The 18,406-nt window shown below is 37.3% G+C and overlaps 1 protein-coding gene across 1 annotated transcript in view; it reads left to right on the forward strand.

Moving 5' to 3' along the window:
* TMEM135 (transmembrane protein 135) overlaps nucleotides 1-18,406 on the forward strand; it is a 177,454-nt gene that overhangs the window by 39,706 nt on the left and 119,342 nt on the right. The window contains exon 4 of the mRNA XM_068667673.1: nucleotides 2,274-2,307. Within this exon, the coding sequence (XP_068523774.1) occupies nucleotides 2,274-2,307 (34 nt within the window). The remainder of the gene's footprint in view (nucleotides 1-2,273; nucleotides 2,308-18,406) is intronic.

Raw genomic sequence — 18,406 nt, forward strand, 5'->3', positions numbered from 1 at the left:
CTTCCTCTTGCCTGACCATCACTGGTGTAACTACCTGCTGGTCTAGGTCTTCCACAGATTACTATTCAACACTGGTTCATGGACTGGGGGAGTTAAATCTTAGCCATTTTGTAGTGTCTTTAAGCCTGCAAAGCAGGTGATTACACATGGCAGACTAATTATTTCTGTTATTTAATTATTTCCTGCTCTTGTAATTTCCCTATTTCTCAATTATATGAGTCTCTTATTTACCAGCTGCAGCTTTAATACAGTCCTTGGGTTGTATCAGCGACCCTTTTGTTTGGACCAGCTCCATCTTTCTGTCCTGTTTTCCATCAGCTGTCATTGTTACAAAATAGTGCCACATTTTCTGTGCTTCCACCCACTTTTTACCAGTTGAGTTCACAGTTGGGTTAGGTTTGCTGGACCACATTTGCACAGGGCTGGGAAGAGTTGTTTTCTGTAAAAAACACGGAGATATTTATTGCTAAAGCAGTCACAGAATGAATTTTTGGGGAAAAAGACTGGTTTTGCTTGGAGTTAGCCGAGGCCTTGTTCAGCAGCAAATGCAGACAGGCTTGCTTCAGGCACTTTCAGATGATGTCATCTAGCAGCTTTCTGTATTTTCAACTCCAGAAGTTATTTCCTTGTGTGCTTTCATTGTCTGCATGTTTTTCCTCCCAGTGACCACCTCCTTCTTGTATTGGTCTCACTGCAGCTGCACTGTAGCTTCTTATTTCTTTCCTTCCTCTTCTCTAGCCCCTTTTCCTTTCTTTGTCTTTGCAATTGGCAGGTTGCATTTAACACTTGGCCAAGAGGGACCACAATAAAAAGCTACGAATTTGACAAGATCAAGCTCCTGGATTTTTAGTACTTGGAAAGAAAAAAAAAATATCGGAGGGAGGCCAAAGCACCTCGCCTGCATGTCATCCCTGCCTGTGTGATACAGATACTGCCAGAGAGAGTCCAGGAAGTAAATTATGTGCACTTGCAATACACACCGTATAGTATTGTCAAAACACACATTATACTCTTAAAGCTGTGAGAGCTTAAAAAGCTTAACGGTTCATTGGTTGCTTGTAGACCAATTCTGAGAGTTCAATTTGTCTATTGTACAAGGTGAATTTTCCTTCCTTCCTGGTTAGAAGCAGCATGCAGGATTGTGGTACTTTATTGTGAGTTATAGAAGTCTCTTTGCTTTAATGCTTCAAGACACAATTCCTTATATGTCTATTTGTTGTTTTGTTTTGTTTTTTTTTTTTTGTGTGTGTGTGTGCTCCATCCTTACCAAATCTTTAGATTTGGGCTTCTTTTTTAAATCCCTGGGGTTTCCATGCTATGTTCTTGTTGTGTTTTTTTTTTTTTTTTTTTTGTACCTGCATATGGTATTAGGTGGGGAAGGTATTCAGAGGGGATTTTTTTTTTAAACAATCTGCTTTTGCTAGTTAAAGTTTTGAACTTAAACAAAACTTGAATTTTGCTTGTGAATAGAGAGCAACCTGTGGGACTCAGGATGATGTAACATTGCTTTGTCAAATTCAAAGTGATGTGGAAGCACTAGAGTTTTTAAATGGGATTTTTCCCCATGCCTCACATACGGGTTGTGAGAAACCTAGATCTAGATGCTTTGCTTGGCAAAGTTATAAACACCTGGACATGAGGGTTAGAAAATACTGAACAAGCATTTTTCTTCCCGTTTTTATTATTTTTTTTCTGCTTGCTGCCTTGGAACCATGCAACTGGAATTTATTTCCTACTGCCTGTGATTTTGTGTCCTTGTACAACTGCACTGATTTCAAGTTGTTTTGTTAACATCCAGTCCTCTTAAGCATTCTGTGCTTAAAAACCTAAAATATCATGACAAACATACAAACTTGGGTGGGTTGGACCTTCTGTCGTTTATGTTGTAACAGCATTTAAAAAAATCCCAAATGTTGTGAAGACAAATGAGTTCAGCTTATAAACTCATTTCCATATTAACAGTTAAACTTGATGGTGTTACATTTGAGGCTTTCATTTTTTGTGTTGTTCAAGGTGCCCTGCCCCTTCATGATGGCTTTATGACTCGTGCAGTAGGAATCATTATATATAACTTTGTACATATAATTTCTCACTGTTTTGATACTGTGCTATGAAGGTACTATTTTTGGTTTCATATGTACTTTTCTATAGGGTAGTAATGATCCATCCTAAATTCTGTTCTTTAATGCAGTATTCTGATGCTTAAACTGTTTTTTCTACAATTTTCAAAAAGTTATTAATTTCTTCACTAATTTTATAACTTCTGTTTCTAGGAGAGGTCTCCTCACAATTTACATGGCCAATCAAGTAAGTAGTGCTTTATTTCAAGAGTAACAATGTGTAATATCATTGGAAATGCATTTTGTTTAAAACTGATTAATGCTGAGATTCATTGCCTTTTTAACCCTCTGAAGACTTTTCAGTTTTTAATTGAAGAATTTTGTGCTATTAGGTAATTAAAGTTATCTTAATAGCAAATTGTGATCTTACGTGTTTCAGGAGTAGCTGTAAAGCATACGCTGAACTAGTTTGTTGTAGTGTGTTCAAATTTATTGTACCATAAGCCCAAGAAAATGGATGATTTTATGTCCCTTCCTTAGTAGAATGACGTGGTACTTCTAATGATCATTATTTTTCAGACAAATAATCCAACAATGCATACGTCAGTTTTATTATTAATCATTCTTCAAACTGATATATTATGCAAGCAAATATTTTTACCAGATGGTTGTATCAACTTAATTTTGTCATGTTCTTTGTAATCGTAGTCAAAAAACAGTAGTAAATTTATGTAAATACTTCGTACACAAACTTTTTCTAGATACGTACTTCTGTAACATAGTTATATTTCTTTAGGAATGATTGTATTTGCCATAAGAATTATCTAAAGCTTTAATTATCTAAAGCTTTTTTTATAGTGAGTTGTATAAAGAGTCATAGAAGCAAGAAGGGGGGAAAAAAAACAAACAAACCACTACCGCCTAACCAGACAACCTAAGAGGTGTTTTAGAACACTATAACAATTCACTGGGGCCTTGAGAGAATCGTATGAACTTAAGGCTCTTTAAAGATTCTTAAGTAGAAGTGTTGAGACAAAGACAATTTATTGCAGTACAGATTGGAGTGATAACACCAATACTTTCTTTTCCATTCTGGTAAAACCATTGTTGATAACTGTGACGATACTTGGAATGCTTTTGGAAAGAGATGATATTTCACATGTGCTAGCAAGTAAATATCCTATCTATAGAAATATTTCAAAATATAGCAAAACCTGTTAGAGTTCTATCTCAAATTCCGGTGTTTAAACTTTTTCTTAGGCAGGAATTGTTTCTTACTTTATTGTGTTCATACAGTGCCTATCATTATAGACTCACTCATGAGTAGAGTTTACAGAATTCAGGAGAGATTAATTTTCACCATTAATTGTATTAATTTCAACTACTGTTTTAACTTTTATCTGCTTGACTTGGATGGCTCATACCCTGTCTGTTAGGTTTCCTTTTCTTTGTGATTTTTTTCTAATTTGAGAGAATGATGAATCCTCATCTTGAAATTGAATTAGTTATATGTTCAGACCCTCAATAACACGTAGCAACAGCACTGGCTTCCTACAGGGATAATTTCGGTTATCCTATGGATAACGTAGTTATCCTTAGGATCACTAAGGTTTGAAGTTTTTCTTGAATTAAGAAGAGCAGGTGTGTAGAAATCTCCCATTCAGGAAGCATAGGTTATTATAAAAGTAGTGGTAATTAGTTGAACATCTCATTGTTAATTTGGATTGGGCTTTTCAAGGGAGGGAGGGGAAATAGGTGTGCTTAAATAGCAAAACCTCTGAGTATCCCAGTACTGAGAAAGTTCATTATGTCCATGGCTCTTAAGTTGTGATGCTGCACAGCTCACTTGATGTTATATAGGAAAAGTTAACTGTTGTAGTCAGATTTGTAGTCAGATTTTATGGAAGCCGTTCAATGCCGTGAACGTTCTCTTCAACATAATGGTTTATTTTAGTAACTAGTCTTTGAACTTGGGACAGCCAACGGTTTGGTTCATAAACTGCCCTTGATTATGACATACTTACCTTGTTAGCAGGCTGTGTAGTCACTGCAAATACTTTCCTACTTGCGTTGCTTGCCTGTGGTTGAGAACTTTCTATGCCTTAAGTTTTGCTCATGACTTTAATGTGTCCTTAAAGTATTTGTTATCTTCAGATTGCAGCGTGTTCTGAGAGCTGACGTACTTTAGTTGTTAATGCTGGTGTCTAGATTTCAGACCTGGAATGCAATGTGGCTTAAGCTAGTTGTTAGGTCATGAAAATGGAGAATTTTGCGTCTCTTGCATTTTATAAAAACTGGTTTCAGAACCTATTCACATATTCTTTGAAAGAAATGTATTATGTTGTTTTGTTTCATGTTTTGCAAAAGTATATTTTATAGTCTGAGCAATAACTCCATATTTCTTTCGAGTTCTTCATGGATGCGTTTGTCTAGTTAGGGGGGGTAGTTGTAATTAGGGCTATTGGTTATAAGCAATTATCTTGACTATTGTTGCAGTGAATTTTTATTGCCATAGTAGGGCCTTTAATAAGGTAACCTTTAAAACAGGAAAATAGTTTTTACATTGGCCATGTTGGCAATGCTTGACAGTTTGCATTCAGAGACAAATTTACATGGTGAAATGGGTGTGATAGGCGTTCACTCAAGTGGCTGCCATTGAGGAGCAAAACACAGGAGAGTGTGAAAGGCAGAAGGTCTAAGGACCTTTGTTTTGAAAAGGCAACGTCTTTATCAATTTTTCTTAATTATTAGAAGCATATGAATAAGCATCCTGACTAACTTTAAGTAATGCAGGGATTATAGACTCATATGGCCTGGAACTCCTCAGTTGTATTTTGTGACTGCTTACATGATGAAATGGCAGATTAAAAATCAGTTGTTTATGTTGTATATGCTCTATGGAAAAATTGAATGAAAGTGCTCTCTTCAGGTAGCTTTCTGCTAAATTGAATTTATTAGAACAATACACTTGAAAGGTTGTGTGGTGTTTTTTTTTTTTTGTTGACTGAAGTAGAAGAAGTAAATATAGGAATATATGATCTGCAGTCAAAAATCAAAAACTTCCAGAAAGCTCAGAAGTTGATTTTAAATGTATTTTTTTTTATTCCTGAGCCCTAACATGGTTGAAAATGTAGGTTTGGAAGTTTTTAACTAGCTACAGTCTGAGAACTGATGTTTCTGTAATACCCCAGCAGAGAGCTGCGGTAGTCAGTGCTGGGGACCACACAGAAGAACGAAGCCCTTCAAGTTCTATTTTGGATTGCACATGTTAAAGTCAAGACGTTTCTAGGATTGTAAGTGATGCATTGGTATTGAACGTATAAGATAATCCTTCATGGATAATTCAAGATCAAAAGGAACCCTAAGATTCCAGCAAAAGGTGGAAACTGAAATGTAATCTCTTCAGTTATTTTTATCTGGAAAAGATGATATTAACAAATGAGTGCCCATGAATAATACCTATAGCTCTTAGGTTTCAAAACAGTTATGGCATACTTCATTGTGAACAGCTTGACATTTGAGTTGTTGCTTTGAAGTTGAAGAAACCATGTCTTTGAATTAGTTTTTTTTGTTTTTTTTTTGTTGATGTTGAAACTAAACTGACTAAAAGATGGTCTGACTAAAAAAAATAAAGAACCTGCAAGATAGAAAAAAGACTAATCTCAATTAGGACTCTTTTTTGTTATAAGTTTTTGAGAAATAAAAAACTTTGAAAATTGATACATTGTCATTTAAATACTATCCCAAGACACTTATCCTGTGTATGCTCAACTATATGGTGTTTGCTCTTTTCAGAAAAAAATGGAGGTTTATTTACATCTTGTTTGAAACTCAAGCTCTGCCTTGTTATATCAGACTTTATTCATTTTATACTATAATTTCTAATGGGTTTGAGTAGAATCACAGAATAACTTAGGTTGGAAAAACCATTAAGATCATCAAGTCCAACCAGCAGTGTATCACTACTAAGTGCACCAAGTGCACTGACACCCTCTTCTCTGGAACCTTCTTTTAGGTAGTTGGAGAGGGCGATGAGGTCCACCCTCAGCATCCTTTTCTCCAGACTAAACAGGCCCAGTTCCCTCAGCCATTCCTCATAACACTTGTTTTCCAGTCCCTTCACCAGTTTCATTGATCAAGTCCACATCCTTCTTGTGGTGAGGGGCCCAAAACTGAACACAGGTCTTGAGGTGTGACCTCACCAGTGCTGTGTACAAGGGGACAATCACCTCCCTGGTTCTTCTGGCCACACAAGTTCGGATGCAGGCCAGGATGCTGTTGGCCTTCTTGCCCACCTGGACACACTGCTGGCTCGTGTTCAGCCAGCTGTCAACCAGCACCCCCAGGCCCTTTTTCTGCCAGGCAGCTTTCCAGCCAATGTTCCCCAAGCCCATACTTCTGCACGGGGTTGTGGTGACCCAGGTGCAGCACCTGGCACTTACCCTTTCTGATTGTCATGTATGGTGTTATACACACAAAATTGGAAATGTTAACATTAACAAGTTCTTCAGGGTCACAGGTTAAACAATGTAAAGCTCAGGCGTGAGATCAGACAGCTGGATGCAAAAGGCAGAGTGGGAATGTTGGGGGCTGGCTTTTGACTGTGATGGAAGGAATTGATGTAGGAATCATTCCCAACCACAGAGAGGCCATTAGGGAGTGGAAAAAATACAAATTTGAAAAATAAGTTGAGAAAGAGCAAGAAAAGGAGGCAGAGACGTACAGTCCAAAAATGAGAAATTAGACCTAGCAAGAGACATGAAGGATTGGAGCTGAGCTGATGTAATGCGAGTTGGACTGTGGGAGTGTTGTAGGTATAACAAGTGGAAGATAGATGGGAGAACATAGAGACTGCTCTAGTTAAAGCAGAAAGCAGATGATGAAGAAAATTATAGGTTTGGAGGGAAAGGAAGTAATGAATTTTGCTGCAATGAATATGAAGAAAAATTTAGCAAGAGCCCAGAGAAAGAGAGACAAAGAGGGTGCTGTTGCTGTCCTGAATATGGGAGTTGGAGAAAATGTCAGCAATAGCGTCTGAATGAATTCTACACAGAAAAATGGCAAGTCCATACTGCATTTACTGCTGTGCTGATAGTAGGTTGTCAGTGCATCTATCATTGATGAAGTATTGAGCATAGGAGCTCATATACCAAGAAAGAGATACTGTTTTTAAGGCAAGAACCACATGGTCGTCAGGAGTAAGAAAGGGGAGCGTTTTCGTTTCAAACAAAATTTCGGAGGAAGAATGCATCTTCCTGGATGTAAAGTAAAACAGTGATCACCTGTTACAGATAATATGAATTAAGAGAAATATTGAGAGAATGGCCAGGAGTGTAAGAAGACTACAATAAAGGGAAGTCCTTCAAAACTGTGTACACTTATGATACTTTTTGGAAAATCTGAGGGCTGCTGTGGGTGTTCCTCAGCCTGCTGTTGAGGCTGAGAGCCTGCTTACTGTGGTACTCTTACATTTGGGCATACCATCTCCTTCCTTTCCCTGTGTCTGCTGTTACAGAAATACTTTTTCAGTAGTATTTCAAGTCCAGTTAAAGCTAAAAAAAAAAAAAAATAATAAAAAAAAATACTGTTTACATTAAATACTGAATAAAACAAGTTGATCAAAAGTATTTGAGTGGGTATTGCTCTGTTTCAGTGTATGATAGAGCACAGGTAGTACAACTGAGAATCGTTTCTTTTGCTTTTGAAGAAGTCAAAGCTCTATCAGAGTTGAGTTGTTTTTCAGTTATGTAAAATAGTCTAAATCCAGCTCCGTTTTGGCTGTACCTTTGTTTACTCCAAGAAATGTAAAGAACAAGTATTGTGCTCCTATGGCTTGAGCTACTTGGTCCAGAAGCAAGCAAAAATGCTGAAGCACAGATCCGCAAAGAAATCCCCTTGGAACTAATGGAGAAATGAGTTTCCAGCGCTCTTTAGTCACAGCTTAACTCCAGGTATTTGTATGATTTCTTACAGGATGGAAGTCATAGCAATTCAAAATACCGCTAAATCTTCATGCTTTGCAGTATTTAAAAAATCAAAACCAGTAGTCTAGTTTAAGATGCATGGTATACTTCGGCAGCAAACAAAGCTTAACAGCAGTATAGTGTAATATAAAAAGTGGTTAGAATGTTTGAGGCCAAGGGCCCTCCAATATCACTTTCCATGTACACTAAATTTGTTGTTACTGTTTTGTGCCTTGTGGGGAAGGAACACAAGAAGGGGCAGAGACTTGCTATGGCAAGAGAAGCAGCAACAACAACAGAAATCTACTTTTAGGCTGTGCTGTTGCTGATTCCGTTTGCCTAAAGGCAAAATGGAAATATTGTAAATGAAGATAATTGCATACAAAAAGTACTGTGCCACTGAACATTCCGGAGTGATTTTACTAACCAGCTTATCAGGTGCTTTCTGTACAAACTTGCAAATGAGTTGTTATGAATGTTTCAGTACCTTGTGCCTGTTACAATTAAATGTATGATACTGTGAAAATACAGATCAAAGTTTTTTTCCTTGAGTAATGTGCGGTATGACTATAAAATCACATTTATGTTGTGTAACTTGCAAGTCTTTTGAGAAATTGTTACCTAATGCTGTTATATACTATAAAACATTATATACCAAATTAGCAATATCCTTAAAAATAAGGTCTTGTCACTTTTTTCAACGACAATTCTGAGGAATAATAGGTATTTGAAATATCCCATTTGTTTTGGCAGGCCATTATATTTGGTTACACAGTTTATTTACTGTAACACAAAAAAATGTTTTCTATTTAAACTTACTAAATTGACATTTTATAAACAAGGCACCAACTCCTTTTCCATTGGGAACAACAGTTTTAATCAAAAGATGAAGACAATGCAGGCTGAAGAAGGCCAGATGGATTTACATTTACCCAATAAATATTTTAGAGTTTTTAGAAGCTCTGGTTTCTAGGAAAATGGATTTTCCCACTCCCTTCTCTTTTTAGGTTATTAAAGTTTTGTTGTGTGCTTTCATGGTATTTCTTTTTTATTAACATTATACAAAGACTGCTGGGATGGGGAAGCTCACCTCTCTATTTAGTTTATCAACTGAGGTATGAATACACAGATTTTTATTTTTTTTAACTTTTCTAACATCTAAGAAGTAACCTCTATAACTGAAAATGCATCAAATAAATGCTTGAGACACTTGTCTCCTTGGAGTGTAGCTGTCTTTCTGCTACCATCTTTCTTGGTTTGTCATGGTTAACTGCGGCCCTCTTTTGAGGCAACAGCGGCTTTGGTTACAGCAGCTGGCAGGGACCACATATATTTATTCTCTAATGTGGCCCAGACTAGATAGCCTTTTCATTCCTTCCATTATTAGCTTTTGAGTTGATACTGTGGCAATTTAAGTAGAACCATTGCTTAGTTCCTCCTTATGTGCAAAAAGAAAGAAAAAAGTACTATAACTTTTTTGTTAGAGTAGCAAAATTATTATTTTCTCAATATTATAATGTATTGGTAGAAAAGCATGAATACTTCAATATTCTGCTTTTGACTTCCTAATTAACTTAGAGGAAAAAACGCAGTATGAAAGCTTGCAAGGAAGCTCTCTGCTTTTCCTCATTGGAAACCACGCCGAGGTAGAGCTCCGGATCCTAGTGTCAGGCCTGGCTGGAGGAAGACAAACCCCTGATGTTGTGGTAGTGCTCTCAACTGAGGTACGTGTCTGTCACTGCTGCCTGCGTAAGGGAGGAGCAGAAAGGTCAGTATTTAGTGTTGTCTGAAAAGAAGTTTCAAGGACTCATGGCATAATTTCTGCTGTTGCATGGACAAACTGCCTCAGATAATGATGTGCTGCTGGCTGTAGTTGATAAAGGCTTAACTTCTAACAGGCGTGCCAAAACTCGTTTTAGTACTAACAAGAAACCAGTCTTCTCTAGTGTCAAGTTAGACATCGATATCAACTCAGCAGTGTTTTTTCTAAAGCTACAGTTTTAATATGTGTGCTCTAACACATCTTAATTTTGAAGCTCACTTGACAGGCCTGATTCCCCGCTTCTAACAATAGCATTTTGGACATTGGGAGGATTTGTTTACTTCCATTTGTATCAGGTCACGCGACGTTCTTTGATAAGACCTGCCTTTTGTTGAGGAATGGTATTTTTCTGCTGTTCCATCATCTGCATTTAATAGGAAAGCTTCTTTCCTAACTTCTGTTTCTTTAATGCCTGGAGCTTACTGGAAAAAGGGTGTAGAAGAAGAGCTTGCATCTTTTTAATTTTATAGAGGACATAATCAGATGGAGCTCATCTGACATTTATTCTGTGGCCTTCATATCACATACTCTGTTTTAATTGTGTTTCTGCTGTTGTGTCATTCTCTCAGCATCCCCAGGGTACAGTTCAAGAAAAGATGCTGTTAATACCATGTGCCAATTGTAGACTGGAGTGAGAAAGTAAAGAAAATGTTAAATGTAGTAGCAGGAAAAGGATGAAATGTTTTTTATTAAGATGTTAATATCATCACATAAAAAAGGAACATAATCTTGCAAGTAGTTTGGAGGAATATGAAGTTACTCAAAAGAAATGGTTACTCTTTAATGCCTGACAGTAATGTTCAAATCTATTCCACAGGCACCTAAGCAGAAGAAAATTTTTACCCTTTCATGGAATCCTTGAGTTTATTTTGGTGACTGTGCAGGGAAGTGTATTGTATGATCAACATTTCCAAGCTCCTTGCTTAGAAATTAAATGCAGATGTTTTCAAATAATCAAAGACTTAGGCATGTTTTATTCTAGTAGATAAATGCTCAAAACACTTTCCAAAATTTTTATTTTGGAATTCAGAATTAGATGCCATAAATGGGTAAGCTATATACTTTACACATATCATGTTCTGTGGGATAGGCAGTTTGGCAACCAAAACAGGCAAATTGAAATAAATTGCTACTTTTAAATATAAACTTTACATAAAACTCATATGAGAAGAGAAATATGCTGCAGTCTTACTCTCCTTCAAATAGAGCATAATGTGGACTAATTTGATTAACAGAATACTTCACGTAATCAAATTATGGATAACTGATGGCTCTCTAGGATGGCTTTAAAAGGTTGAAACTTAAGGTCATTGTCACTAACCCCACGTGAAGTCTTTAGGAGGCAGGCTTTAAAATTAGGAGTCATGTGAACTTAAACACTGCTGATGTCTTCACTTTTAAGTAATACAGTAATAAAGTTAGATCCTGGCAGCTGGCGCTCTTGTGGATTGACATGGCTAATTGGCTCTGGCATCTTAGCCTCAGGAAACCTCATCCATCACTTCAGAGCAGGACGTTTGGCAAGAGTCAGAGAAAACATTTAATACTTTGTCTCTTGCTTTCTATGCAAAGCTGCTTTGCATTTTTGAGCTTTCCAGTGTATCTTGTTAAACGCTCAATGCAATACTTATTTTTACGCTCCTTTAACGAGATCTTTTACAGTGAGCAGCTACTTGTTTGACTTTCTAGAATTACCCAAAATGTCAGTATTACAAATCTGTTTTGAAACTTCTCTCTCAGATAAAACTTCTGTCTTTTTTACCTTATGCAAAATTCTGTATCAGAAATACTGTTAATGTTACATGACTTTTTGCTAGTCAGTAACTGGGATTAAAGGAATGTTTAACTTCAGGTTATGAAGAGCTCCCAGACACCCATCCCTAGCATGAATAGCATTTCTGATTTTTAGAATTACTGTAGGTGAGAATTTGGTAGATTAAAAAAGATGGGTCAGGAGATTTTTCAAGGCTTCCTAGCAGGTGTAGTCCAAGTAGTGTTTGAGGAGAGCTGAGGGTTTTCCTGATGAGAGGAAAGGGTTTAAGAAGTCTCCTGGGGGAGGCTTGTGGGAGCAGGAGTCTCTTACTCTCCCTACGCCCCAACAGTCTCAGCAGTCCTCTCCCCTTCTGCCAGCTCTTTACATTGTCAGGCAACCACATTTCCTCTTCGAGGTCTGAAGAAATAGCCTTCAGCCCCTCCTGGGCTCATCCTAGCTGCCCTCTGGCTGCTGAGCTGAGGCACAAGGCAGGAGGGGAAGGCATTCGTGAGCTTGCAGGCCTTTTGGGGAACCATTTATATGACCTTTTCTTAGGTACTATATTTATGAGAAACACATTTAGTCAGCCTTCTCTTGTTGGGGTGCAGAGGAAATGTGGAAGGACATTTGCCCCTACTCAGCGACAAGCTGGCTCCGAGCATTCAGGGCCAGCAGCAGAACCGCTCGCTGCATGGTAGGCCTCGTCTGTGAAGCCCTGCTTTACCTCTTTCTCTATGTCCCTCTCTATAGCCTTGTAACAAAACTGGGAAGTTCTAATGTATAAAACTTTGGAACTTTTATTTTTTTGAGGTTTTGGCAGTTCCACTTAAAATCTCCAGTTGTTGTGCGGGTGATGATAGTTGTTGTCACGCTGCTTCTGGAACTGATCAAGTGTTAAGACAGCTTGGGAGTCTTGGCATTCGGATTTCATTTTATAAAAGGAGAAAACTTTAATTCTGTGTTCAAAATATGCAGAATGAAAGCATTTCTAACAGGAATGCAGTTTACATAAGTGTAAGCTCATCCTGCTAGTTTATGATTTAATTAAAAAACCAACATTTTTTTTACACGCTGTTAATCTTAGCATGGAACTCTCTGATGGAATGGGCGTGTGTTGTTCCTGATTAATCACATTATATTTAATTACAGCTTTCTGTGCTCCAAATGTTTTGTTCAGAATTAAATCCTTCATGCTCTTAATTACTGATATCCATTCCTATTATATGACTGCCAATTCCAGTGTGATATCGTTCCTGACGTCAGTTATAGGATAATGATAATTAACCAGAGCAACAGTTTCAGCACAGAAATCGTTTTGCTCCTTTTGAATCCTTAAACTTTCAAAATAGAAGTCAACCACATGCTTGCAGTACTTAAATACTTGTTCCACAGAAAGTTTTGGAGAAAAATAAAAGATGTTTAGTCTAAAAGTTGTAAACTCCCCACAGAAGCAATAATCAGTGAGTTGTTTTGGAAAACAGTACAGCCAGCTTCACCGTCTTCATGGTATTTGTACTACAAAACAAAAAATACACCTTTGCACGTACAATCTGAAATACTAATTGTTTTCATATTTTCACTTCTATTTTGAAGGAGTATTTTCTATGTTAAAAAGTGTGTGGCATGGTTATGTACAACAGTGATTCCCAAAGTCTTATTAATTCTGTAAATAAGTAAATATTTTAACCTATATTTACAATCAGCTGTAATGGATGTGCTGGTATATAGCCATAAGCTTGTGTAAACTGGCAAATGTTAGCACGTGGTGGTTTAAGTTCTTTATGTTCTGCTGTTACAGGATATGTAGATTTTTAAACAGTGCCGAGACTAAGTTTTTTAATTGTGTAAACAGTCATTGGTTTGGCATTCAGGGGGAGGTGGTTCATTTGAAATCTTGTCTCCGTGATATGCTCCTTATGCCTTTAATAAGGTTAGAAAAGTGGAGGAGGACAACTTCTAGCACAGCTTGTAAATGTCAGTCTGGATAGGAGGCAGTTCAGCTTGAAAACAATATTGGTGTTGGAAAAGTGAAAGGAAAAAAAAATCCCGTCTGGGAACTGTTCTCCCATGAGGAAAAACTGTTTTAAAAAATGTAAAATTATGATCATTTTTGGTAATGCAGAAGGAAGTAGTTCTGAAATACCAAACTACATCTAGTAAATGTGGGGAAAACCAAAGACAGAACAAAATTTATTTCGGCTAGATCTAAAACCACCCAGTTTCCTGAAGGCAGTATTTCACCTTGGCTTCAGCCCTGTTCACACGTGAAACTTTCCAATTAACGCCTTCTCTTTAAGACTACTCTTTCTTTGGAAGTAAAGATGACTTAAATAGAATTTTTACAGGAAAATAGAGATGATTGTGGGAGTAGGACCCATTTTTGAATCTTCTCCCCTTTTCCAGGCTACAGGATAGGTCAGCAGCCGAGACTATTAGTCTCAATGGAATTTCAAGGACGCATCAGTAACCATATCTTACTGCAATATTCTGTTAAACAGGGTTATTTCAGAGGAGTTGTACCATTTGATGTTGGTCTTGTATGGTCACTGCCATGCCCTGTGGCAAATGTAAATTTCAACAGGGCATTTTGTAGCTAATCTTTCATGTTCATGTAATTTGAGTGCTGTGGTTCCCTGAGAGTTTCTTTACAGTTCAGTAACCTCTCTCCGCTGCTCAGAAGAAATGGACTGCTTCAGTAGCTGCTGATCTTCTCAAGTCCGGTAATTAGTCTTGAAGAAGGCAAGAGACTTTTGTGGACTTTGTTAAAATTAGTCTGGATTCCACACCCAATATTTCTAAGGAGAAGAGTGATCTGAAGTGAGAATTGGGAGAGGGGTAGAAGGCTGTATATTTAACAACATTTTTCTTGGCTTTAGTACCTATTTTGCATTGATAGAATTTGTTTTGTCAAATTGTTTTTGTTTTGTTTGAATTGTCTTATATCCAATTTTTATGAATTTTATTAAGGATATTCATTATAACCCTAGTTAGAAATAATGTGAGCATCAGTTTCAGTGATCCTGTGTCAGACTGACTTTCTGTAACTTTTACATAATTTCAAACAAATGTATGGTATTTGTTTGATCCCCTTTACCCTTCCATGAGTAAACCCTAGCAAATTTGTGTATTTGAATACTTTTAAAATTGTAAATCTTTCAATTTTCAAAATACGTGCTTTCATTCGTATAAAGTAATTCGTGCTGGTAACCTTGGGTTACTGGTGACTTTAGTTTCTTTCATTCAAGTTCACATGTACAAATCCCAAGGCAACATTCAGTTTGCAACGTTTCATGTATGTAATTTGATGTGTGGTTTTGCAGATCAGTGTGTTGATTGAAAGGTCTTTAAATTACCAGTCAAGTTGCAAAGATTTCCAAAGAGCACCTGTAGAGTTGTTTGGGAAATATGCACTCCGTATATGTATGGGCTCACCTCCTGTTTGTAAACAAGTTATAAACAATTCTGTGCTTAGAATATTTGGAAATTTAAAATATTTTAGATGTTTGTATAGGAAAAAACATCTATTTTTTAAAACAACTGTATATCTTTCCTTGCTTCCTGGCATACACTGCTTGTCTCTGTGTCTGTCTGCCTCTGTCTTTAGGGATGTTTTTATTAGCCAGCAGGAGCTTTACAAATTATGATTATTCTCCCATATAAAAACATGTGGCTATCTTTAGTGACAGGCTTCTATTAACATACTAAAATTATCTGCCATCCAGAAAATGACTTATTGGGTAAATCGTTTCCTTTACATTTAAACCCTGATGTTCACCACATCTCTTATTCTTAGCCTAATTAAGGCTGCTGGGAACTGAATGAAGTCCTCAAGCATGGTAAGCCGTACAAAGTAGCCCCTGGAGTCCCAAGCTGTGACTGCAGCGTACAATGTAAACCATTTTGAATTGAAATGGATGCACTGAACTTGAATATGGGCATTGTTTGATAGCGCTTGCAAATCACAGCGAGACAGCGGCCTTAGGCAAAACAAGAGGTAAAGGAAATTCAATGCTGTAAATAACCTTGCTGGAGACCTTCACCAGGCTCATAAATAACAAAGCTCTCAGGCATCTCCCTGTCATGTGTCCTGTCCCCCACCCGAAAATCCATATAAGATTTTTGTTAATTTGCATGATTGCCTGCTTATATTTCAGTTATGAATCTGAATATACCCAAGGTTGAAGGTATTTCTATTTTAATAAACTTTGGGGTAAGGCCTCTCACTGCTTTCTGAGATTTGGGATTTTACTAATGTGTAAAAATCTGTAACTTTTCTTTGAGTTCTGGCCTGTTTGTAATGTAGGCTGTGTATTGTGCATGCAGAGACTCAAAGAATAGGATTAAAAGATTATTTTTGGAACTTCACTGAGTGGAGTTACTGCAATTTGCGGTTTGAGCAAGAACTTACGACAGTCACCCTGGTCGGTGTTATCAAGTATCCCCTCTTACATGGAAGAAGGACTGGGAGGAAGCTTCAAATACAGGTCTGGTATGGAAAACATTCAATCTCTACAGTGCAAGTTATCCAGAACTGCTGCTAACTGAAAACAGAAGTGTTAGGAGCAATACTAAGAAAATACAGCTACAGGAATTTCACCACTGCGTTAAGAAAGGCCAGCATGACAGTCTGCCTGTGAGCATCATGACTGCTTCAGTTCAAGAAGCGTTTGGACAATGCTGTCAGGAATATGGTTTGTTTTTGGGTGGTCCTGTGTGGAGCCAGGAGTTGGATTTGATGATTCCCCCTGATTTGTGGGTCCCTTCCAGCTTGGGATATTCTGTGATTCTGTGATTCTTTTCCAGAAGAAGATGATTAGTTACTTGAGATTTAATGAAATCCTCTGGTCAAAGAAACTGTTAGGCATGAAAAAGAAGAAAATGAGTCAGATAGCATTTTGCAATATCCTAATAAGGAAACACTTTTTCATTATTTTTTTTCAGTTAACAGATCATCTTGTATACAAAATCATCAACAATCTGTACGTGTGAGTCACATGCTATGGGTATATCTAAATTCAGTCCTAGGATCATGCATGCTTTGGGGCTGTTTTCACTGTCTTCAACCTACCAATTCTACTTTATTGGCTTCAACAAGCTGCAATGATTATTTGCAAGCATAATAATTCTGTTTTGATCTGTGGTTACTATTGTTTAATACTATGCTTACTATGTATTTTTCAGTGTAATTCAAAACATTGCTTTCAATTTGGACTTATGAATTCTCTGCTTTTCAAAATAATTAAACTGCTGCTTCACTGATATTTACCCGTTATTAGGAAAATAGACGGCTGTGATCTGTAGAGGAATTAGAATAGCTTTCCTCTTGCCTCCAAAATCTTCCTAAAATGGGAAATCACCCTGAATACAGATTCATTTTATTAATTGAAATGATCTTGCAAAGTGTACTTATGTTAAAGTTCAGTGGGTTAACGCCATGATGAGCAAGGAAAATATTTGCTTGCTTTTTAAAGAATAAAAGTGGAAACTAATGGAGCAAGAGTTACACAGATACCTTGAACAGGTAATTTGTATAAAAATATTTAATAGGTCTGACAACAGTGCTAATGCTGACTTTTGAAAACAACAACAAAAACAAACAAAAAAAACACTGTAAAGGAGCTATTGATTTTGTTTTAATAATCATTTAATGTCTACCAGCTTGATAAATCTGATTTGCTGAGGTATTATGTGATGGCTGAGGAAGAAAACTGAAGGTGAATGTAAGGAAAAAGCTTGTTCACAAACAGAACACCAAGATTGATTGAAGAGCTGAGAAAAATATTCCTATTTTGCAGGTAAAAATAGAAACATAGAGAAGATGAAAACAAAAGTATGTCTTTATGCTGAACTTAGAAGCACAGAATCTGTATTGTTTTTCTTTGTATTGCTATTTTCATGGAGCCATGCTCACTAGCTCCATTTCTAGTTCTTTGAATTCAGCTACAAAATTTCAGGCTGGCACTGCAAAAATGAAGATCACAATTCTTGCAAAATACTCAGCAATGGGGAAGAGCGCTGACTGTCAGTGTCATGAATGTTCTGGAAAAAAGGAAACTGAGAAGACAAGTGTTTTACTATTTATAATCCCTGTAGGACTGTGAAAATGAAAACTGGCTGTGGAGCCTTACAAAAGATGTGCAGCAATGCATGGGCAGAAAAATCCTTTGCGTACATAGTGTTGGACTGAATTGCTACTCAGAGGGATGTGATGTTGAAATTATGATGAAAACGTCAGTTCAGCACTTAATAGCTATTAATCTCCCTCTTTCCCCCAATTTAATATTAAGGATTATTTGGAAATGAATGGAGGATAAAACAAAAATCATTATCGTGCCACTATGTAAGTCATGGGTGTGCTGACAGGTTTACTACTGTCTGCAGTTCTGGTCCTCTTTAAAGCGTAATAGAAGTAGGGAAAGTACCCCATGGAAAAATAAAGATGCAAAGGTGTTGAAGAACACGTGTACGTGGGGGAGCTAAGCTATGCAAATTTAGCCTGGGGGAAAGAACTAAGAAGGGATGGGAGACGAGTATGTGAAGTCACACGTGCGTGGAGAGGGTGGGTAGTGCTAGCCTATTTGTTCCTAACACAGGAAGCGAGGGTTGCCAAATAAAATTGCTAGGTATTCAAACTGATGTGCACACGGTGCAGAACTAAACTGAGGAACTCATTGACACAAGAGGTTGCGCGTGCCAACGGCTTTCTTGGGTGCAACAAGAAAATAAATCACTAAGTTTCCATTAGGGGCACAAAATGCGCAGATCCCAGGTCTTGTTCTCCTGGCTCTGTCCTATAGGTTGCTGAGAC

This window comes from Anas acuta, chromosome 1, assembly GCF_963932015.1.
Source record: "Anas acuta chromosome 1, bAnaAcu1.1, whole genome shotgun sequence".
NCBI classification, from domain to species: Eukaryota; Metazoa; Chordata; class Aves; order Anseriformes; family Anatidae; genus Anas; species Anas acuta.